The 25179-nt window shown below is 39.3% G+C and overlaps 1 protein-coding gene across 4 annotated transcripts in view; it reads left to right on the top strand.

Moving 5' to 3' along the window:
• MED13L (mediator complex subunit 13L) overlaps positions 1-25179 on the top strand; it is a 442112-nt gene that overhangs the window by 363081 nt on the left and 53852 nt on the right. For 3 of the 4 annotated variants that reach the window (XM_073312880.1, XM_073312882.1, XM_073312883.1), the window contains exons 12-19: positions 284-389; positions 865-989; positions 4300-4399; positions 7165-7385; positions 15298-15503; positions 19230-20176; positions 20920-21099; positions 22796-23019. In XM_073312880.1, coding sequence (XP_073168981.1) covers positions 284-389; positions 865-989; positions 4300-4399; positions 7165-7385; positions 15298-15503; positions 19230-20176; positions 20920-21099; positions 22796-23019 — 2109 coding nt within the window. The remainder of the gene's footprint in view (positions 1-283; positions 390-864; positions 990-4299; positions 4400-7164; positions 7386-15297; positions 15504-19229; positions 20177-20919; positions 21100-22795; positions 23020-25179) is intronic. The other variant, XM_073312881.1, reaches the window with a different exon arrangement.

Below are 25179 nucleotides of genomic sequence, written 5' to 3'. Positions count from 1 at the left end.
TAGGGTCTGAATTAATGTATGAAAGTAAATTAAACGGTAATTAGCAGCTGAGCAGTTTAACTAGCTTGTGTTAGGTATGAATCAGGGCAGTATTGAGCTTGCTTTAAAGCATTTTGCTGGAGTTTGCTGCTGCTTGGCTATTGATAAAAATAGAAAGCAGCAGTGGACTGGAAAGTCTCACATTTCATTCATTCTTTCTAATTTTTACTTTCGCCTGTGTTTCCCCACTCTTTTTACATTTAAATGATAAAATTTTCTCTGTGACTGAATTCTTTATGTATAGTCAGAAGATGGAATAGGTACCAAGGAGATCCCCACAACAGGTCATTCTACACCGGTGCCTGATGGGAAAGATGCCATGTCTATTTTCAGTTCTGCTCCTAAAGCTGGTGAGTACAAGCTTGTATGATCACTCTGTTGAAAAGAAAAGCTTCTTTTTACCTAACAGATTAAATCTCAGATCAGAATTATATTCTGAAAGCTTAACATGTAACATGAAAAATATACCTGGCTATCTATTATGAAACAAACAAAAGAATAAAAACCAGTTCAAGAGTTAATATAATTTCATATTTAGTTTGGGTTTTTTTCTGTTTATTTTACAGTAACACCAAACATTTTGGAATTTAATAAAGTTGATTAGCATCTAATTTTATTATTTTATGGTTGAGCTTCAGCATTTGACCTGAAATTTTAGTTGAAACACTAGAAGGTTATTTCTGAGGTACATTTCAAAACATGAGAACGGTTTGTAGTGATTCTTGCCTGTTTTTGAAATGATGAGTGATGACAGAGACCATGGTTTTATGTCTTTCACGTGGTCTCTCCTATTTCTTAAGCCTTTATTTCCATTGTTTTCCACAGATACCCGGCAGGATTGTGCTGCAGGCCGAGTTGGCTCTAGCAGCCTCACACAGGTGACAGATCTGGCTCCATCACTTCATGATTTAGATAATATCTTTGATAATTCTGATGAAGATGAGCTTGGCGTAAGTCTGTGCAGAGTTACACTGAGTAGCTTCTAGACAGGACTCCAGCAACCAAGGAATGATGCTTTTGGAAGCTGGGGAGGGAGCAATCATTACATGGGAATGAGAGCGATGTCAGGTAGACAGATCTACATTTATGACCAGGTAGAGTTGAGAGCAACTGGAGAAGCTGTTCAAGGATCTCCACTGGGGAGGGGAAAAGTCAGTGCGTGAAATTCTGGGATATATGGGAGGATCACACAGATAGCAGTACAGCAAATATTGTCAAAGTGGCAGAATCACAGATGATGTCCATGTGCTGTTGGGGGGAAAGGCCACTGTCGGTCACAGTATTATTATTATTTGGTGTATGCAATCTGGTCAAGCCAAGCCACAGCATTCTTATCAATGATGTTCAAGTCACAAAGACCTCCAGGAAGTTGAGTCATTTTGCATTCCTCAACAGTATTTGTCATGATTTGTGGCTGCCCACAATGGCATCATGTACTGTCTCTAAAGCACACTGAAATTCTGCTGCAACACAAATTCAGTATTTTGCTTGAGAACATTTTTTTTGTAATCTGTCAGTTACAGTCATTACAGAGACAGATTGCCAAAAATCTTCTCAAGCAACATACTCTAGTTGGACTGAAAAAAGAAAAGGAGGACTTGTGGCACCTTAGAGACTAACAAATTTATTTGAGCATAAGCTTTCGTGAGCTACAACTCACTTCATCGGATGCATGGCGGGGGGGGATTTGCGGATACAGACTAACACGGCTGCTACTCTGAACCCTGTAATTATGCAAGTAGTTGGACTGAGTATATCTAGTTTAGGAGACTCTTTAGCTTTGCATTAAAGGTTTGTGTTCGTGAGTTTTAAGGGAGATCTTGGTTTCCTTTGTAAATATCAGCTGAGAATCTAGTCCTCTCTCATGTTTGAGAAGCTACCCAAAGGAGAAAATACAATAAATCACAATATATTTCAGTAGTTCCCCGAAACAAGACTTTTTCCATTCTTTGTGCAAAAGTGAAGTGGTTATAAGAAGAATAAGTTCACCATGTACATTATATTGCTATAAAAGATAAAAGAAAGTGCAGCACTCTACCAATTACTCGGGGGAGGGAATAGCTCGGTGGTTTGAACATTGGCCTGCTAAACCCAGGGTTGTGAGTTCAATCCTTGAGGGGGGATTTGGGGCAAAAATTGGGGATTGATCCTGCTTTGAGCAGGGGTTTGGACTAGATGACCTCCTGAGGTCCCTTCCAACCCTGATATTCTATGATTCTATGAAAGTCAAGGTTCCAAAAAAAGGCAAAGCTTAGAATAAACACCAATTGCTGCTTTAAAGCTTAATCAAATTCAGTTACAATGACACAGAAGCTGATCCTGAAGTGACTGGAGATAGATGAGGTAGTTTAAAAAGCCCATGCCCCCTTTCTGAAGGTCTTTTCAAATAGCACAAATTATTTGCCACCTCCTTTTCTCATTTCACTCCTTTACTTCACCCATAAAGGACATAGTTGAGAATGCAGATAAAAATGATTGCTCTCTTTCCTGGTTGTTGGCACGCCTTTTCTGCCATGTCACGTTGGCATTTTCAGAAGCATTGCTTACAGAGATGCAAGTGTGTGCTGTGCAGAGATAAAATAGCAGCAGTCTTCAAAAGCCATGCAAACTTTTGAAGTTAAAGCATCTGCTTCCTCAAATATTTAAAGCTTTGTTTCAGGCCTAGCTGGATATGAAAAGCTAGAGAATGGGTCCTTTACATTTATTTTGGTTGCTGCCTGCCACGTTTCTGCCGGCGGTTGCTAAGTGAAGTTAACTTTAATGAGTGCTGAGTTGCATTTATTTTACATTTGTGTTACAGAATTACTGGGCTGACACCCACTACACTTCAGCTACAGTAGCTCCTAAGCAAATCAATTATAGAAGGCTGTGCTGCCAAACGTAAACCAATATTTATGCCATGTTCCTTAAAGTTACACTGTTGGGTGATGTTGATGTAACATTTTGCCTGCCTTAATATTGCTATATGTTGAGCAGTGTCCTATATGTGCCACTGTCGAATGCATAGTGTTCTGTGCTCTGCTGCAACAGAGACAGCACAAGATAAATCGAGGACTTCATTCCCAGTGCTTTTATTTTCCCTTATAGTAATCCAAATATGGACACAAATAGAAAAGCATTGTTAATTTCAAGTTGAGTGTATGATTGTATTTTTCAGGGCTTTGGAGCTGTGCTCCGGCTCCACTCCAGCTCCAGGCAAAAACCTACAGCTCCACTGCTCCGGAGCTGCTCTGTGCTCCGCTCCAAAGTCCTGGTATTTTTAGTACCGTATATACTTGTTCATAAGCCAAATTTTTTTAGTAAAAAAGGGAAGCATCATAGAAGGGGGTCAGCTTATGAACGGGTATAGAGAGGGAGAGGTGGGATACAGCCCCTCCCCCCAGTAGAGGGAGCAAGGAGAGGCAGCAGAGCCAGAAGGGAAGAGGTGGGGCCAGAGTCTCTCGGCTTCTGGCATACTGCTCTCCCCCCAGCCTCTGAAGCAGCTGTAGCTCCACAGCTGGCAGGCTGCAGCCGTGCCGCCCAGGCCCGCCCACCAGAGCATGCTGCGGCTGTGCCGCCCGGCCCTGCTCACTAGAGCACGCTGCGGCTGCGCCGCCCAGTCTGGCCTGCCGGAGCAGGCTGCAGCCGCGCTGCCCAGCCTGCCGGAGCAGCTCTGGCCAGGCCAGAGACATCCTCCCCTGGCCCTCCCCAGATAAGGTGGGAAGGGATGGGATGGGGAGACTGTGGGGGTCCCGGGCTAGGGGTGGGATCATGTGGGGGGTGGTCACAGGGGTTACTCCTCTGACCCCCAGCTTCTCCCCCGCAAAAAATTTCCCCACCAGTTGCTGTCCTGGCCCGTCAGGGTAAACAGCTGCACGCCGGGACACTTTGTTTACTTAGGTTTACCTCCGTGCCTGCAGACGCTCAAGGTACACAAACCATCTTGGCCTGCCAGTGGCTTATCCTGATGGCCCTGGAGCCAAAGTTTGCTGAACCCTGAATTATAGGGTTGGCTTATGAATGGGTCATCAACGAACTGGCTTATGATCGAGTATATTCAGTATATATTAAAGGCACCTAGAATCTATCTACTAAAGTTGAAAGAAAGGGTTAAATAAAGTCAAATTGCAGAAAAAAATAATTAGTTTAAAAAAACACATGAAAAGCTCTTAACTAAAAGCCTTATTAAGACTAGGTGATTTTCTGAATGTTTAAAATAACTCAATAATTTTAATGTTTTTTACTCTGATTGTCACATATCATGTAAATACCTGTGTTTAGGCTGTATCACCAGCTCTGCGGTCATCAAAAATGCCTCCAGCAGGAGCTGAGGAACGCCCTCTGGGGAAGGATGGAAGATCAGCAGTACCTTATCCACCAAGTAAGGAAGTGACAGCAGCTTTGTTCAGAGCTGAAGTATTTCTATAAGAAGTTTGTAATATTGGTTTCAGGTTAAGACCAAATACGTTCCAGTTCTTCTATAAGTACTAGAGGCTAATATTAAACCAGGGCAGTGAATTGTCCCATAAGAAAATCTTTGTGAAAAGTATTTCTAAAATTGGTCTACAGAGCTCTGAGATGTCATTTATTTGATACTTCTGCCTTTGTTGTGAGGATTAAAGGAAGTTATGTATCTTCCTTTAGAAGTCATCCCAATATTGTCAGTTAATATTTACACTCAGTTAGTAGCTTCACTGTTATCAAATCATTCATATATATTTATATGTCTGCAGTGTTGTGATAGCCATATTAATCCCAAAATATTAGAGAGGTAAGGTGATATCTTTTAGTGGACCAATGCTTGTTGGCAAAAGAGACAAGCTTTCAGGCTTACACAGAGATCTTCTTTAGGCTGGTCTTCAATAGACATTTAGAATAGGGGAAATGCTGCTTGTGCAGCTCAGGCCAGTATATCTGTATACTGTTTGTTTAGAGCTCGATATTACATGTGAAATCAATGGGAGGAATTAACTATTGGCACTTGGTATACTGAAAATGTAATATGAACATTAAAATCAGAATAGGTTTTTCATAAGGATTGTGCCAGCAACTACAGGAAATTGTAGTTTTCACTGCTGTGAGGTCTAACGATGTTTTTGTGCTTCATTCACGTAAATAGCACCTCTTTTGAATTATTCTTTTGTGTATGTGTGCATGGAGTGGGATGGAATAATTTTTGTGTGAAGCTAACAAACCAGACTGTGAACTACAAATTACTTGTCTTAAAAGAGAAAAAAAATGTGTGAGTGAGTGTGTGGCTACTTTAAGAGAAATCAAATTCCATTGCAAATCATTCTTTAATGCCTTCTCATTAACTTCAGCTAGTAATGAGAACAAATTGAGGGGAAAAACCACAGTGTCAGAGGGATGAGTCAGAGAGTTTTATGGACCCATAAAAGCAATGCTGATTTACTCAAATGTAGAAGTATGAAGTATACAGAGATTGGATTTTGACAGCTTTAGTAGATCCATAGCTTTCTAAAATATGCAAAGCTTTCTCAAGCATGACACATATGAAAATGAATAATGCTTGACAGCCAGTTGCTGTAGTTTTTCTTTTTAATTAAACATTTTAGGATTTTTTTTAATGAATCTGCACTGCAGAATTTTGCAAAGTGGAACTAAAAGATGTAAGAAAATGGCATAATACAGAGCAGTATAGAATAGGTTAAATGGATACACTGTACCCCTTATGCTTTCCCCTCTTAATCCTCTCTCTATTTCCTTGTGACACTAGCTAGTGATGCATGACAACATCTGTGAGGAACTGAAATGCCTGATACACCATAGCAAAGCCCTGCTGACTAAATGTCATTCTAGCACCACTGCTCACCAAATGATGCTAAAGCACTCCTCTCTTCTTCCATTACTTGAAAAGCAGAGAGGATCAGCTGATCCAAATCAGACCCACGGAAAGATTTCACTACTTAGTAGCAATTTTAAATCAAACATAACTGTCATCTTTGGACTGCACAAAATGTATAATAGCTATGGAGTACAAATTTAAAGAATATATCCTGTCAAATAAGTCTGGGGATTTGTAGTGCTTTACTGGACAGAAAAAAGTGTGGAAATGAAATGAAGCATTTAGTCTGTCAGAAACACTGGTTCAGTGTATGGGTTTTTTGTAGGAGAAGGTGATATGGGAATTTATTCTTATATGATCTCAGTATTTTTAACAATGAATTCATCAGATTGTAACATTATGTCAAAAGGATACCTGAGCTACTTAAAATTGAAAAAGCAATATGTTCTGAATTTTATGAAAAATAAACCCGTTATGGCAGGAAATGAAAAGAAGGTAATGGGGAAAAGTGTAATAGTTTACAGTGATTTCCATTTGGGTTTATACAATACATTTCACTATATTAAGCATTTCAGTATTTTTTCTCATTTAAAATTAATGGGAAATATAGGATGAATTATTACACTGTGTTGATTTATTTAGAGATAATTAAATGCTCTATGATTTTTCCTGTCTTGGTGGCTGTGGTGCAAAATACATATTACAGCATCCTCTGGGACTTGCCTGTTATTTTTTTAGATGCCTTGAGGCAGAATTTCTAATCAGGATGTTCCAAGATGGCAGTAGCTATAGTCTCAGATCTGCTTTCATCGGATTATGACAACATGGACCAAAATGGGTTCACATACTGTTAGTCAGTGCAAAAGTTTTGTGCAAAAGTTTTCCGCACTTCATAAGAAGTTTAGCCAGTTTTGATTTTAGGATTTTGTGTCATGAAACACTAGAAAGGAAAGAAAAATATTCTGGATCCCACTTAGTTATTAACTGTAACTGTGGTCAGATCCCCAGTACTGTTCTTTAATCTATTTTCTTAAAGCTTTCTTTATTATTATCACAGCATATTTGAATATTGAACATCCTCAAATGTATGTGTTTCAATTGAACAATAAACTTGAAAAGTGTCCATAGGACAATGTACTCTGTATAAATTATATTAATAGAGTTAGTCTAGATTTACACTGGTGTGAAAGCAGGAAAGGATCTGCAGTCTGTTTGCTTGACTTTAACAATCCAAAAAAGCCAGTGCTGAGTTGGAGTCCTTCTCTTTATGGGGTCTCATTGAAGAGTTATGCAGAATTTATTTTTTAATGGTTAACAGGAGGTTATTTTGTGATGCTTAGCTGTGGCAGATCTGCAAAGGATGTTCCCAACACCCCCTTCCTTGGAGCAACACCCTGCCTTTTCCCCGGTGATGAACTATAAAGATGGAATAAGTTCAGAGACTGTGACAGCATTGGGGATGATGGAAAGTCCTATGGTCAACATGGTTCCTACACAGCTCACAGAATTTAAAATGGAGGTGGAAGAAGGGTTAGGGAGCCCTAAACCTGAAGAAATCAAGGTAATACCCCAAAGATACCATTAGTGTTACTTCATCTGTGTAAGATTTTTTCTTTAATAAAACACATACAAATAGATTGCTATAGAGTTGGCTGGAAAATTGCTTGCACAATTTTGAACCAGATCCATATAAAGCAGAGGTCACCAAACTTTTGAGGGTTGCGGGCCCTCCCCCCCTTACTCCTGTCCCTGCCCTCTCCCTGAGCTGGGGCCAGGAGTGGTGATGCGGCCAGGGGTGGGGGTGGAAGGTGGCACAGACAGAGGTAAGGGGGCTGCGACTAGGGCCACAGCTGGGGTTGGGTCTGGGGCCAGGAGTGGAGCTGAGGCTGGGGACTGAGGTAGAAGTGGGGCTGGCAGACGGGCCCATGAGCAGGTGTGGCTCCACTCCCGGCCTTGCTCCCAGGGAACAGTTGCTGGCTGTGGCCGGGAACAGAGCCACAGCCAGCAACTGAGGCTGCGGGCTGGCTTGGGGCTGGGACCAGAACAATGCTGCAGCTGGGGCCGGAAGCCAGGTACGCGGCTGGGAGCGGGACTGGAGCAGAGGTGAGGGCGGGGATGGGCTGGGTGTGACACTTTGGGGACCTCTGATATAAAGGGATTGGTAATCTTTCAGTGGAAACGAATCCTTTTTATTGGACAAGTTTCCAGTTGTTTAATGCGAGCAGAGAAATTGCACAAAAATAGATGTATTAGTTACACATTGACTTTAATTGTTTTGAGGCACTCTTCTCAAAAAAAGAACCTATGATAGCTGTTTGTTGTCTGTGTGAAATGAGTTTTGTTTCAGGCTAATCCCTAGCACAGGGGTCGGCAACCTTTCAGAGGCGGTGTGCCGAGTCTTCATTGATTCACTCTAATTTAAGGTTTTGCGAGCCAGTAATACATTTTAATGTTTTTAGAAGGTCTCTTTCTATAAGTCTATAATGTATAACTAAATTATTGTCGTATGTAAAGTAAATAAGGCTTTTAAAATGTTTAAGAAGCTTCATTTTAAATTAAATTAAAATGCAGAGCCCTCCGGACCGGTGGCCAGGACCCGGGCAGTGTGAGTGCCCCTGAAAACTAGCTTGCATGCTGCCTTTGGCACGCGTGCCATAGGTTGCCTACCCCTGCCCCAGTGGACATCTGTCCACACTACAGAAAACACCGTTGCGGTTAACACTAATTGATACCTGCTTGTTTGCCAAAGGTTTTCTGTAGCACCCATCACTGTAGAGTTTATGCACTAAAACTTAGTTAGCAGTCTCAAAAGAGAGAACCAGGATGGAATTGGCTAATTCCATTCCTAGCCCCGCAGAGGTTGTCCCTATTGATAAGGATTGAGAATCCTACTGGTCTTGTAGTTTGTGGGGAAAAGTTGTTCTGCTGCTTCCTGTGTTGTATTTTTTCATAGTTACATAGTATTTAAGGCCAGAAGGGACCATTAGACCATCTAGTCTGAACTCCTGAATAACACAGGCCATAGAATTTCACTATTACCTCTTGACGGAGCCCAGTAACTTGGGTTTGACTAAAGAATAGTGTCCAGAAAAGCATCATCCAGTCTTAATTTGAAGACATAGAGATGGAGAATTCACCATTTCCAGTGAAAAGAAAAGGAGTACTTGTGGCACCTTAGAGACTAACCAATTTATTTGAGCATGAGCTTTTGTGAGCTACAGCTCACTTCATGCTCAGATAAATTGGTTAGTCTCTAAGGTGCCACAAGTACTCCTTTTCTTTTTGCGAATACAGACTAACACGGCTGTTACTCTGAAACCATTTCCAGTGGTTAATCACCCTCACTGTTAAAAATGGTGCCTTAGTTTTATTTGAATTTGTCTGGCTTTAACTTTGAGTCTCTGGTTCTTGTTATGCCGTTCTCTGCTAGATTAAAGAGCTTGGTATTTTTCACCCCATAAAGGTAGTTCTGCACAGTGATCAAGTCACCTCTTATTCTTCTTTGCGATAAACTGAACAGATTGAGCTCCTTCAGTCCACAGTAAAGCACTCCAGCCCTCAGATAATTTTTATGGCTCTTTCCTGTACCGTCTCCAGTTTTTCAGCATCCTTTTTAAAATGTGGCACCAGAATTGGAGTGTTCCAATATCAATCTTGCAAGGCTATATACAGAGGCAAAATCACCTCTTTATACATACAAGGATTATTAGTCTTGTCTGGCACAGAATCACACTGGGAGCTCATGTTGAATTGTTTGTCCACTGTGACTCTTAAATTTTATTTCAGAATCACCGCTTTCCAGGATACAATCCCCTGTCTGAAGGTCTGGCCTGCATTTTTTGTTCCTTGTATTTGACTGCATTAAAATGCATTTGTTTGAACAGGCCCCAGGTGATCCATTTCACTCCACTTGACTTCCCTTTCCTCATCATTGTGTACCACTCTGGCAATGTTTGTGTCATCTCAAAATTTTATTAACAGTGCTTTTATAATTACTTGTACATCACTGATAGAAATATTTGTGATGGACAAGAAGTGACTATGTATTAATCTGTTAATACTATTATGTAATAATGGTATGACTGTTGTAAGTGACCATGTCAGTAAAGAGAAGTTTCTGTATATCTATGATGGGTTAGTAGAATTTTCTGTATGATTGTATTGATCTAACTTAATAGGGGGCTGTGGGAGGAGCAAATAGGAAAGTGACAGAATGGCTTCCCAGGTAAGAATTCCCAAGCACACTCTTGAAAGACAGTAGGGCAGGCTGTTATCTTCAAGAACCCTGGCTCCATTGAGTTGCAAATCTTGTTTTGCCAGAGTTGGGAGTTAACAGATGAAAGGGCTGTAAACAGTTAAAAAGTGGCTTGATTTCTTCAAAGGACGGTAAGTTGCCAGCGGCTGTTCAAGAAGTTGTCAGTGAGCGCTGACAGGGAGGGGGTCTGTAGAAGAGTCTGTAGACCTAGCATGGTCCACATGTGGAAAATGCTTTTATGCATATCTAGGTCTGCCAGGTGTTTAACCTTTTTCCACATGGGGACTTTCCCTTAACGAGGCAGGTTGGTCACTGCTTGCCCTGTCATTGCTCCCAGAGAAGAGAAGAGAACTGCAGATATTGGGTATAAATCAGACCTGCTGAAATCACAGTTAGTACCAGGGGACTGCAATTCAGGGCCTAGTTTGAAAGTGGGAGAGTTGCATGATTCCACCTGGAGACAGGTGACAGCTAAAGACCTGAGATGCAAGTGGAACGCACTCAACAAGAGCAGGAGAGGTCAGAGGGGCAGTTGATCTGGGAACTGTGACAATATTGGGTAGCGTATTTGTTTTTGGCTGAATAGAGGGCTTCAATCTCCAGGGTCATTAATTCCCTGTCTTTCACTAGCAGTAAATTCATACTAGAGAGGATCCTAAGTTAATTTAAGAAAGGAGGACTTGTGGCACCTTAGAGACTAACAAATTTATTTGAGCATAAGCTTTCATGAGCTACAGCTCACTTCATCGGATACTGAATGCATTGAATGAAGTGAGCTGTAGCTCACAAAAGTTTATGCTCAAATAAATTTGTTAGTCTCTAAGGTGCCACAAGTCCTCCTTTTGTTTTTGCGGATACAGACTAATACGGCTGCTACTCTGAAACCTAAGTTAATTAAGGAATTTTTTAAAAAATCCTGCTGCTTAATTTATTTATTTGAAGAAATTCAGACAATTTCCATAACAAAATAACTGTAACAGGTAAATTACCTATTTATTGAACATACCCTCCCCCAATAACAGCTCAAAATTGTGTAAAAGAAAACCCAACAGAATTACTCGGCAACTGCTGCTAGAATAAGATAAGATATAAATGGGCAGTCTGTCTCTGAGAGTTGCTCCCAGTTGCCCAGTCACAACTGAATGAACTTTTTGCAGACTACATAATGTAGGCCCAGTCCCAGTTCAGGAAAGTACTTAAGTATATGCTTAAGTCTCAGTGAAGACAATGGGGCTTAAGAACATGCTTAAAGCTAAGCAAATGCTTATGTGCTTTAATGAACAGAAATGGACTTAAGCACATATTTAACTGCTTTCCTTTATGACCAGGGATGGTGCTTCTCAGTAAAATCAGCCATTTACCTTTAACAGGTAAAGTTTATATGCTTTTTAGCCTAATTTACAGACTTCCAGTCTTATTGAATTTAATTCCACTCTCAAAGAAGTGTATAAGAGTGGCAGTCTTTTTTTCCAGTCTGAAGACCAAAATTTTATTGAGGGAACAACCTGGTAAGAATTTTACTAAAGAGATAGAAGAATGCCCAGTCTCAGGGGGAAAAGGAGAAAGCAAAAATAGCACAGCTATTTACTCAGAGCTAAGATGGCCTCTTACATTGGGGAAAAAAAATTGCACTGATGCTACCACTAGTTGAGCTGTCTTAATAGTAGCACCAGCAGGAGCCAAACTGGAGGTTCCAATGGGTTCTGGAGATGTTGTCCCCATGCCAATTAAAGATCAGCTTCCAACATTAGATTTAATTGCTATGGTGATAAAAACCTTGGAAACTGCTGCAGTTTTGTCTGCACTAGGACTCCCACTGGTGCTCTCCCCAAGGCAACTAAAACAGTGGATTTTTTTTTTAATTTCCTTATGAAAAAATTATCTTAGACAGTAAACCCATCAACTCTCTAGGGAGCAGATCTCCAGGCAGCCACACCTTTTACCATTGGCAGTCCTTCTGACATTCCCAGGGTCACTTCCCCTCCTGTTCCTAAACAGCATTAATTACCAACAGTCAATAGCGAGGAGAAGGGGAAAATAGTATGCCCAGCTTTGTACATAGTCCCTGCTTTCAGAGAATCCTTAATAGATGGTAAATTGCCAAAGAAACTTGCCCTTGGCCTAATCTAAACACATGCTTTTTGGGAGTGAATTGCTCTTTCCAGCATACAGTATCACTTTACCTGACTTAATGGGAAAAACAAATACTACCCTAACCTGATGGGACTTGTTGCCCTCACAGTGTGGGTGTAATAGAAAAGGCATGTTTGTACTAGGTGCCCGTGTTCTTCTAATGTATAATTATACAGTTCTCAATCTCTCTCCTATCAGTTTTAGCAGCATTTTAGAAACTGGAAAGACATGTATTCCAGTATAATGGTTATTAATTAGGTGTGCTGCATACAAATAATGAAAAGCTATTTCTTCCAGTTGTCACAGACCTTATTTGTTTTTTCCTCCACTTCAGATATTTTTCTGTATGTCAAAACAAAGTTAGTTAATCTTGGGACAGGAAGGAAATCTGGGTCAAGATTATAGTTTGATGAGCTAAAAGAGAGATTAGAAAAAAATATATATTTTAGGGACTTATTCATACTGAAGATATTTTAGATATCTCTAACAAAGATTTAAAGAGTATTGAAACATATCTTTTTAAGTGTGCATAGAGTTCTGCATTTGAGCAGCTGCTGCTCATACACATTAATAGGAATCTAGCACCTAACCCCAACATAACTCATGTTTACAAAAATGTAAGTAGGTTTCTTGTGCTGATTATTGAGTGTCAAAGGTAGGAATCCTGTTATGCTTCATCTTCTGACACTTTAAGGAGGCACTGGGAAGGGAAGCAAAAGGACACGGAGAAATCTATGGCTGGCAGAGTTAAGGAAAGTAAGTAGAACTGTTTTAAGTTTAAATCCTAACAATAGTAGTGGTCCATTACTAGATGGAAATGGTAGAATTATCAATAATCAGAGAAAAGCAGAAGTGTTCAATAAATATTTCTGTTCTGTATTTGGGGGAAATGGTTGATGTACTCAGATCATATAATGATGATAATTCCACTAGTATGTCAGGAGGATGTTAAACAATAGCTACTAAAGTTAGACAGTTTAAAATCAGCAGGTCCAGATAACGTGCATCCAAGAGTTTTAACAGAAAAGGCAGAAGAGCTCACCGCAGTGTTAATGTTGATTTTCAGTGAGTCTTGGAACACTGGAGAAGTTCCGGAAGACTGGAAAAAAGCTAATGTTATGCCAATATTTAAAAGGGTAAAGAGGATGACCCAAGTAATTATAGGCCTGTCAGTCTAACATTGATCTGGGCAAGATAATGGAGCGTGTGATATGGGATTTGATTAATAAAGAATTAATTGAGGGTAATATAATTAGTGCCAGTCAACATGGGTTTATGGAAAATAGATCCCGTCAAACTAACCTGATATCTTTTTTGGGGGTGAATTAAAAATTTGATAAAGATAATTATGTTGGTATAATATACGTAGATTTTTGTTGAGGATTTTACTTGGTGCTGCATAACATTTTAATTAAAAAATTAGAACAAAATAAAATTAACATGGCACATGTTAAATGAGTTAAAAGTAGGCTAACTGATAAGTCTCAAAATGTTGTTAATGGGGAATCATCATCAAGCAGGTGTGTTTCTAGTGGGGTCCTGCATGAAACAGTTCTTGGCTTTACACTATATAATAAATTTATCAATGACCTGGAAGAAAACATAAAATCATCACTGGTAAAGTCTGAAGATGATACAAAAGTTGGGGGAGTTATAAACAATGAAGAGGACAGAGCACTGATACAGAACAGTCTGGATCACTTGGTAAGCTGGCCACAAGCAAACACTATGCGTTTTAATACGGCTATATGTAAAAGTATACAGATAGGAACAAAGAATGTAGGCCATACTTATAGGATGGAGGAATCTATCCTGATAAGCAATGACTTTGAAAAAGATTTGGGGGTTGTGGTGGATAATCAACTGAACTTGAACTCCCAGTGCAATGCTGTGGCCAGATGGCTAATGTAATCCTTGGATACATAACAGTGGAATATTGAGTAGGAGGAGGAATGCTATTTTACATTCTGTATTTGGCACTCATGCACCTGCTGCTGGAATAGTATGTACAGTTCTGGTGTCCGCAATTCAAGAAGGATGTTAATAAACTGAAGAGGGGTCAAAGAAGAGCCATGAGAATGATTGAAGGATTTGAAAACCTGCCTTATAGTGGTAAATACAAAGAGCTCAGTCTATTTATCATAACACAGAGAAGGTTAAGGGATGTCTTGGTTACAGTCTATAAGTATTTATATGGGGAACAAATGTTTGATAATGGGCTGTTCAGTCTAACAGAGAAAGTTATAACACAACTCGATGGCTGGAAGTTGAAGCTAGACAAATTCAGACTGAAAATAAAGCAATACACTTTTAACAGTGACAGTAATTCACCATTTGAACAATTTACCAATGGTTGTGGTGGATTCTCCATTACTGGCAAGTTTCAGATCAAGACTGGATGTTCTTTCTAAAAGATCTGCCCTAGGAATTAGTTTGGGGAAGTTTTCTGGCTTGTGTTGTACGGGACATCCGACTAGATTATCACAGTGGCCCTTCTGGCCTTGGAATTATGAGGATGCTGGGACTGTGGTAAGACATTAAAAACGAAGTTTTCTAGAATTTCTCCTATATATACTGCAGTGGTTTCCCCCAGATGCTAGATATTTTCCAATCACAGAGGAAGACAGTCTCTGTCTCAAGGAGATCTGGAATAACTTTGGCTGAAGTCCTAGTTATTGTTCCCTTTACCCAAAACAAAAGTGTAATGGTTGCTAGTGAGCCCAAGGTGGCTGGACTATGAATTTGGTATGGTGCCAGTGGTTAATGGTTACTCTGTTCACCATTATTATTATTGTTTGGATTATGATAGTGCCCAGAATGTGGTGTTCACTTTCTAACCATGTAGTATAAAGTCCTTCCCTAAAGCAATCACAATCGGCTCTAGAAGCCTAATCTTTTTACAGTCATTACAATTTTGGGTGTATGTCCCTAAATGTTTATAAAGTGAGTAGATATTTCAGTATGAGAAAAAGTGCAGCTATATTTGCTTCAAAGTAGTATAATTAGTATTACCTGAATATATTTTCAATATAAAGATTGACTTTTCTATGTAGCTCTAAACACTAAAATCACTTTGGTTTTACAGGATTTTTCGTATGTGCACAAAGTTCCATCATTTCAACCTTTTGTGGGCTCTTCTATGTTTGCTCCATTGAAGATACTGCCAAGCCAGTGCCTGCTACCTCTGAAGATACCGGATGCCTGCATGTTCAGGCCTTCTTGGGCGATTCCTCCTAAAATTGAACAACTCCCCATGCCACCTGCAGCCACTTTCATCAGAGATGGCTACAAGTAAGTACAAGCATTGCAACAAATGATGACATTCATTATGTCTGTATCTAGGTATATAATAAATGGACACTCAGAGTGCTGATGATTTTTCCATGTTTTAATCCATATGATAAAATTATGAGCAAGCCTAATTATGGACTTATTTTAAACCTGCAAAACTTCCATTGCTTTATAAAGTCAGAAACATTTTTGATAACTGGAGCAGGAATAAATGACATTTGAGTTGATCAATTTTAAATAATTATCCAGGCAAAAACATTGTAATTCAACATAAAGTAGAAATGTTAAAGAAGAAGGCTCATACAAAAAGAAAAGGAGTACTTGTGGCACCTTAGAGACTAACCAATTTATTGCTCAAATAAATTGGTTAGTCTCTAAGGTGCCACAAGTACTCCTTTTCTTTTTGCGAATACAGACTAACACGGCTGTTACTCTAAAGGCTCATACAGTTAATCTCCAAGTATTAGGTTTAATGATGAATATTTAGTCATTACTTCACATTTTTGCTGGAGGAAATGGTAGATGTCAAACGTGATTTGCCTTTAATTGTAAAAAGGCATATCATCTGCTTCTCCTTTGAGTTTTAGTTAATACCAAAGAAGGAGCCAGACAAAAAAGTTGTATACTTGTAATGGCTGTGTGCTGTGTGAGTAATAGAGAGAAAATATCTGCCTGTATAAAATATAAACAAAAGCAGTATTTCATAGGGAAGGTACGCATGTTCATTTGTACTGCAAAGGAAATACCAGGTCATTGAATGATATGTAAACTTTAGGGGACGGTTTTATAAAATTGGGTGCTGAAATTGCATGGTGCTTTCTAGTAAAACTATAATAAATTGTAGATGGAAAGAAGTACTTACCTTCTGATTCTGATAATCCAAAAATGTGTCCTCTAATCCATCTGCAGTGCATGATTTAGAAGATCAAAATATTAGTTCTGATGGATATTTTGAGCTGACAATGAACTCCTATCTTCAGGATTTTTAATACTTAAATTGTTCTTGGTAGTTATTCCTTTTAATTTATTCAGCTCATTGAAATATATGTATCCAAATTCTGTTAGTGTCTGTGGCTGTTTTTTTGTAAAGTTCCTTTTAAAATAAAAATGAAAAAGTAAATCGGGGAGGGTGTACCTACGGACACCCAACTAGTCAGCTAAGGATCTGGCCCTTCATCTCATGGAGTAGAATGGATCTTGAAGTGTAATGGACCATTCCATCATTTACAGTGGTAGAGCTTGTATATTTAATTTATTTCTGCCCTAAAGACACACTTTTCAGTATTCACTTTGTACTTCATTCACTGTGGTTACATTCACTTCTGTGAAGATGGCCAACATAAATGATATACACCTATTGATGGCTGAGTGTGACTTACGTGGTGTGTAGGCTTCTGATATCCCTTTGTACAGGGATGAATTTCACCCCATTTCAGTTTTGTGGGGACACACAACTCTTCTTTGGGATCCTCTTGTTTCTTCAGAACTGTTCATATAAGTTGCCAGTTTAATGTGTTCGGTGATTCCTATTCCTATATAGTCTGAAATTGCTGGGCTTCTCTCCACTCTAAGGTGTAGTGGCACTGTGCCACAGGTCCAAGTTTGCCATTAAATTAAATTAAATGAGAAATTTGCATCCCCAGCATATTTTTCAAAAGTTATCACTGTTTATGAAAAAAATCCATTGCTGCAGATCTTGAAACCTAGCAAGAATTTAAACCATTTAATACACAAAACCTCTCAGAAGCCGTAATATATATAGTTGAAGAGTCTCCTGCTGCAGTGAATGAATTTACAGAGGAAGCGGCTTGTATCTTTAAATAAATCCTTAAATCAGACCTTCTCCAGCTCCAAAGGATCTTCCAGTGCTCTCAAAAGAAGTGCAAAAAAGAAATTACAAACCCTCGATACCACCTAAGGAGCAAATGACTTCTCAGGTTTTCTCTAATAGTAACTGCTTCTAATAGTAACCAGGACTGAGCTGATTATTAATTGCAGGTATTTGTTGAAAAAAAAATCTTTTATTTTCAATGTAATCCAATTAGAGTGAAGATAATTACTGCACCCTGATTACTGCAGGCTTTTAGTAAAGTGGTGATTGCTGATCAAGATTTCTAGGTCACACTTTGTCATTTGTCTAAGGTATTCACTGTGCCTCAGATTCACAACTCTTATCAACCTTTGTCCATTTTTTCCTACCTTTGACTTGGGCACAGGTCAGTTAAAGATAACAAAATGATTCTAAAGGATCAGGTCTTTACTACAGTTTCTTTTCAGGTTGCTAATGAAATGTGATCCTTAAAATAATATTCATTTTAAAATAACACATAAAACACACAGTAAGAACATACAAATATAAAAAATCCATATGTTTCTGCTCCTTCATCAAGAGACTGATTGTGTCCTTATTTTTTATGTGCTGCCCTTAAGGAATACATTTCAAGAAAAATGTTTTATTAGCTCTCGGGAAGAAAAATGTTATAAAGACCTTGTTTGTTTGAGCAATTATGTTGTCCTTAATATGAAGCATAATGACAAAATTATCTGTTTCTTACTGTAATATGTCATTCCAAAGAAAAGAGATCTCTTGTGGGAATATATGACCACTTTCTGGTCCCTGAAATTTAGCAGATAATGGCAAAACTGTTACTAATAGGAAGTGTGATGACAAAAGGTGACCTAGAAATACCACTTTCAGCTCTTGTGGACCAGGAGTCTGCAATAGCAATTGTTATTTTTGTACCATAAGCTATGTAGGGCTACATAAAGGCTGCCTTTACTGTATGTGAAACACTTTTGTCAGCTGGGTACCACCAAGGAAACATTAAAATTTCACCAAGAAGAATCAGATAAATTATTTGTATCAAGGAGTACTGAAGTTAATTATTTACTACAGACATTTTAAAACATATAGACCAGGGGTAGACAACCTACGGCAAGCTGATTTCCAGTGACACTCACACTGCGCAGGTCCTGACCACCTTTCCAGGGGGCTCTGCATTTTAATTTAATTTTAAATGAAGCTTCTTAAACATTTTAAAAACCTTATTTACTTTACATACAACAATAGTTTAGTTATATATTATAGACTTATAGAAAGAGACCTTCTAAAAGCGTTAAAATGTATTACTCGCACGCAAAACCTTAAATTAGAGTGAATAAATGAAGACTTGGCACACCACTTCTGGAAGGTTGCTGACCCCTGATATAGACAGTAAAGCAAATTATTTCTAAATGGAGTTTATGATGCTGTACAACTATATGAAATTTCATGCCCCTAATTTTTACACACTGGACCGTAGATTTCTTTAGAGACAGTTGCATAGGGATTTCACTGAAATAATTCCTTCCGCCCCCGCCCCCCCCCAAGTGCTGAAAATATTGAAGTCACATCAATTATTTAATTTCAGGTCATTCTAAATAAGCACCTGAGATTTCAGGTCATAACAGGCTCTTAGCTTGTAATCTTTAAAACAGCATGAGGGGATGTTTTCTGTTTTGTTTTGTTTTTTTCCTTTTCACTACACTCTCAGCGACTCTTAGCTATGTTTGCTGATGAGATCTTGAAAGTTTAGATAGAAAGAAGAGAGACTCTTGAATATAATGATATGAGAGGAATGTCTGAAGGTGCTGTCCCTTTATTGTGGTCATTGTGGAGCTATTGCATCTGAGTCCTGTCTACAGTGAACCTTTTGAATATTCATCTTCTTCCTGTATTTTTTACAGCAATGTGCCTAGTGTTGGGAGCCTCGCAGATCAAGACTATCTTCAGATGAACACTCCCCAAATGAATACACCAGTGACATTAAACAGTGCTGCCCCAGCCAGCAACAGTGGAGCAGGAGTACTGCCATCCCCAGCAACTCCCCGCTTCTCCGTCCCTACGCCACGCACACCCAGAACCCCAAGGACTCCTAGAGGTGGGGGCACTGCCAGCGGGCAAGGATCTGTAAAATATGACAGCACAGATCAAGGTTCACCAGCTTCTACCCCTTCTACAACACGACCGCTTAATTCTGTGGAGCCACCCACTGTCCAGCCAATCCCAGAAGCCCACAGCCTGTATGTCACCCTGATTCTTTCAGACTCCGTGCTGAACATCTTTAAAGATCGCAACTTTGATAGCTGTTGTATATGCGCGTGTAATATGAATATTAAAGGTGCAGATGTAGGGCTGTACATCCCAGATTCATCCAACGAGGACCAGTACCGCTGCACATGTGGATTTAGTGCAATTATGAACCGCAAACTAGGTTACAACTCTGGGCTTTTTATTGAGGATGAATTGGATATTTTTGGCAAGACCTCAGACATTGGCCAGGCTGCAGAGAGGAGGTTGATGATGTGTCAGACCACTTTACTTCCTCAGATGGGAGAGGGAGCCAGGAGGGGCCAGGAACCCCCTATGAGCCTCCTCCTCCTTCTCCAGAATCAGCACACACAGCCTTTCACCTCTCTGAGCTGCTTGGACTACATGTCCTCCAATAACCGGCAGACACTTCCCTTTATGAACTGGAGTTATGACAGAGTGCAAGCAGATAGTAATGATTCCTGGATAGAGTGCTTCAATGCCCTGGAGCAAGGAAGGCAGTATGTGGATAACCCCACTGGTGGAAAAGTGGATGAAGCCCTAGTAAGAAGTGCTACTGTACACTCTTGGCCTCACAGCAATGGTATGGTTCACAGAAGAGGTTTTGGGTTTTTTTCATTCAAAAAACTTAGTTATCTTTGTAATTTTATTTTAAACTTGCCAGTGCAAGACAGTATCATTTAAACGTTATGGGGGAAAATGCACTCTTGAGGAACAGGAGTAGATAAGAAATTTGGAGAGCTTTCTAAAACCAAAGGTAGAATACTGGTAAATTTCTTTCTTCCTTCCAGCATGCTGTAGGACTTTTCAGTGTCACAAATTCACCACAATTTTTTAGGTTTTTTGGTTTGGTTTGTTTTCTGGGGTGAGGGTCAAACTTTGCTCTAGCTTTCTTTGGTGAGACTGTGGCATATCTTTTTGGAGCATAAGTATGCAATCATCAAATCTTTGTGAAACAATGCCAACTAGAAATAATGTAAATTTGTAAATGAAATATAATGTGTTTATTTACAATTCTTTATGGGCTTGACTTAAAGAACAATATTTTTTAGCCTTTAAGCAGCTTTACACCTTTAAATAAACTTACAGCAAATCACTACAGTCTAGATAACAGTTTGCAAAAGGATATTTTGAAAAGAACTTCATAGAAAGCTTAGTCTAACAACCTTTGATAAAGAAGCAGTTTAAATTCTATTTTACTAATTACAGTGGAGCACAGGCTATATGGGCACCATGAGAGGCAAGATAAAGGAATCACAGGCCAAAAAAATATTATGTCCCTTCTCCTCAACAGAAATATGATTCATACCTCTTTGTCATTTGTAGTACTGGATATCAGCATGCTGTCCTCCCAGGATGTGGTGCGCATGCTACTGTCCCTACAGCCCTTTCTTCAAGATGCCATCCAGAAGAAGCGAACAGGCAGGACCTGGGAGAATATCCAACATGTGCAGGGACCCCTCACCTGGCAGCAGTTCCATAAGATGGCAGGACGGGGAACATATGGTACAGTTTTTTGTGGAACAGCAGTGTTCAGATGAAGGCTATGTTTCCTTACATGTGGGCATTTAAATGTGTTCTTTGCTGGAAAGTTCATAAGAACAAAAGTCTCCTCAGACGGCTTTTCGCTGTGTTTAATGTTCGAAAGCTATTCTTGAGTAATATAGTGGAGGTTCTACCTTCCAAGATTACTGATGTTGGAGATGGGTTTGAACACCTCAAAAGCTTTGGTGAGGTTCAAAATCCCTGTGTAGATTTGATTTTGGTTTGAACCCATAGCTAGTACAATGAATAACCAATAACATGAAACATAGAAACTGTTAAATAAAATTAGAGCCCTAGTTTTAAGATTTTAAATATGTTTTAAAATGTCATATTGCTGATATGTTTGGAATTAAACACCTCTTGGTTTCAAGTGAGACTTTTAATTGGAAATATATTTCACAGAATATGTACTAAGTGAGAACAAACTAATGAGTGACCTTTAAACATCATTTTTACTCTTCATGCGTTTTGCCTGCATTTTATGTGAAATTCCCTACCGATCTGTTTTTTTACAGTCTTATTCTATTTTGCCACAGTGCCTCAATCCTCTACTTTCCCTGCTCTGACACTTGACATAATGCTGATTTCCCTTTTGGCTATGACAGGCTGCAGTAACTACCATCACATTCCAATGCCACTGTGCCATATGACAAGTACCTCCAGCCATTTTTCAACATTTGTAACTACAGTGTAGCATTGAACAGTCAGGATTTTCCAACAGTTACCACACGTTGTAACTGAAATGACCACATTTTCTCATATGTGTTAGAACAGTAGATATCTGTGGTGAGTATGTGGTAATGGTTGGTGAATGCTGACTTTTTAGTCATTTATATTTCTCTGGAAATTGCCAGGATATATTTGGGCTCACATTCTCCAAGCAACAGCAGGCTACTCTAGTATTTCTTTTTAGCTAGCGTAATCCCTAACAACACAGTTTGTGTGAGATCTCAGATTTGTTGTTATGATAATCCTCTCATTTGTGATGGTGACTCTTTTGGGTTTTTTTAATTTGTATTAACTCTAGCCACTTTGCTTAGAAATCAGCACTATCCACTTTGGGAGCTACAGTTTTCTTCAGTTGGTCATTTTGCACAACCAGCAGGAGCTAAAGCAAGAAACATTAATTTAGTATCCATGAATTCATGTCATCACTTTTCTTTAGGTTCAAAGGACATATGTGAAATGTTGTTATATCATCATTTAGATAGAGTGAAACCACTTCTTTCAAGACCACAAGTTCAGTCCTCAAGAAGGCCCTAAAATTCTGGCAGAATGTGGACTTATAGTACACCAGAAGATATTTTATTGCAATCTTTTAGGGGAATTACAGTAGTGATGCTTGGATTGGCTTCTTCTGCTTTGACTGACTGACCTCTGATTTTATGACACTTCATAAGTATGATCTAAATCTTTCTGCCCTGTAATTAAGGACCGTTCCGTTACCTGAGGAAAAGGACTGTGGAAGGACATTGTTAATATGTATTGTGGCTGCATCCTGCCTGCACAGAGGAGGTTCAGGCTTTCTGAAAACTCACCATGACAAGAGATTACTTATTTACACCATTTGGCTAGAAAGAGCTCATTTGCTATTGCACCAGACACTCCTTTCCAATTAAAGTGGTTCTGTAATAATACCCTCTTCTTTTCATATCAGGTTCTGAGGAGTCTCCTGAGCCTCTTCCAATCCCCACTTTACTAGTGGGTTATGACAAGGACTTCCTGACAATCTCTCCATTCTCCTTGCCGTTCTGGGAGAGGCTGTTGCTAGACCCATATGGGGGCCATCGGGATGTCGCTTATATTGTGCTGTGTCCAGAAAATGAGGCCTTGCTCGACGGAGCCAAAACTTTCTTCAGGGACTTGAGTGCTGTATATGAGGTAGGAAAGAGCGACTGTTATGAATTGTTTAGTCATAATTGTTATCGCTGTTTTAGCAGCATGTTCGGTTAAGTTCATGTTCTTTCCTTTTTAAGCTCTCTTAAACTGTTTAAAACTTAAGTGTTTTAAATAATAATTTGTTACATTATTTTCTTCAGTTTAGGAGGACTTTCTCCACTTTCAGAATACAGGAAAAATATCATCTAATAGAGCTGCACTTACTCTTTTGCATGTTAGCTCCATTTAAGACAAAATTCAGCCCTAAGATACAGCTCTTAAGTGCAGCTGGTGTTTAAGTCGAAGGAAACAAGGCATATGCAGATGAAGGCTGAAAATATCTGAGCAGTAGGAACAGTCTCATAGCAAGATGCACTAAAATGCAGAAGTACAAGGAGACACAGGGTAGAGATATAAATAACTCTGAAATATAGGAAAATCTGAAAAGTAGCATTTTCTGTAAAATTTATCCAGGAACCTCCTGCATAGGCAAGCAGTACCTGCATGAGACGCTTCTCACGTGTCTGGCAGCGAAGTGAGACGTCTACACTTCTTCCACTCTGTGGCAATGAAGGGGGAGTAGCCAAACCAGAGTGGGAGGAGTAAGGGATGACTCATGCTAAATGACATGTTCCTAAATCAAAGCAGCAGAGCTTTTACCACTGTATTTAAGACTGATTCATTCGCTTGCACACACTTTGATCCTCATGAGGAGTGACATGAGTACAGTTGTGATCTATGAACCAGTGGCGGCAGTACAACTAAGCCCAGTTGTGTAGTCTGCAGACGGAGGATCTTGTTGCTTCACAGATACAAAGGTCCTATGAATGGGATTTCTAAAAGCACTCAGCATTGGCCTAACCCAACACTGAATGCATTTGAAAATAACAGCCATGTGCAAAAAGCCAAGGTCCCAACCACAGATCTTTCACCTTGTTCATGTAAGGGATATCCACACAGTCCGCCCTCTCTGTCTCACCACCTTTGCAGCATAATCATTAGGTAGACAGAGATGGAACATATTTTTGAGAAATCTGAGCTGGCAGATTTTCCATGTCTTTACACAGGGAATGTATGGCCCAAAGTAAGCAGTCATCTAGAAGATCACTCAAATAAAAAAATTAATGTTAATGTAGTGCTGTAGAAGCTGTGATTGTGCTATTTCAAAAAGCCCTATTAGTCCTTTTTATTTCAGGGGAAGAAAGTGAAAACCATTAGAAAGCATGGTCTTCTAAACACAGAGATTTCTATTTTAATTTTTGTAATGTCAAAATGTGAGATAGGAATTCACAGTGAGAGGTGATTTCTTGCTCTATTCTGAATGGACATGATATTCATACTAAGAGCTGAGTCCTATATTCTGAATCATTGCTTGCATCTTAAAGTATGCTACTGTTTTAGAAGGAGAATGGGGTCAAGCCCTTAAGCAGTCCAAAGCAAGGGTAGATCTTGTGAACAACACTAAAAGAAGAAGTACTGTAATTGGTATTAATTACAATTCCAAAGAAATGCTCCTCTAGAAAATGGAACTGCTCCCATTGTATGAAGAAATTCAACATTTCCTCCACAAGCTACAGCAGATATATCTGCTAAAAACCTGTGAAAAAAATGCTCCTTCAAACAATTCTACTTTACTACATTATCAGGAAAGAATGCTAGCATTGAGATATGTTCATTGAGAATAATCGAGGGTAATGATAAAAGCCCCATCACACAGGCTGTTTCAAATAGACTGGACAAAGAAAAGGCGTATACTGTGAGAAACAGTCCTTCACTGGTCACTAGTTGTATATAAGATGATCAAATACCTCTTTTCCGTTGCTAATTTCTTTGGTAAGAGCAAAGGAATCTAAAATATGAGTTGCCTTAGATCAAAGAAACCCAAAATAACTTTTAGGAAACTCACTTTTTTTTCAGATTGAATGATGATGCCAGAATAGCCAGCCTAGAGCAGTAACACACAAGAACTGTGGTAATGCTGTTGTGTCAACAAGAATTCATCCCTGTGTATCATGTATCAAAAGCTTTCCTGGAGATGGTCACCTGGGCTCTGCTAGACCTTTGCACCAACAGAGTCAGTTGTGTGGCTAATAAGAGTTTTAAATGTATCAATCTCCTACTTTCTGCGGAAGTGAAATTGATCCTTTTACTCACCTGGGTATG

This window comes from Lepidochelys kempii, chromosome 15, assembly GCF_965140265.1.
Source record: "Lepidochelys kempii isolate rLepKem1 chromosome 15, rLepKem1.hap2, whole genome shotgun sequence".
Classification (NCBI taxonomy): Eukaryota; Metazoa; Chordata; order Testudines; family Cheloniidae; genus Lepidochelys; species Lepidochelys kempii.
Note: the sequence above shows the minus strand (reverse complement) of the source record. Positions and strands in the feature narration are given on the sequence as shown.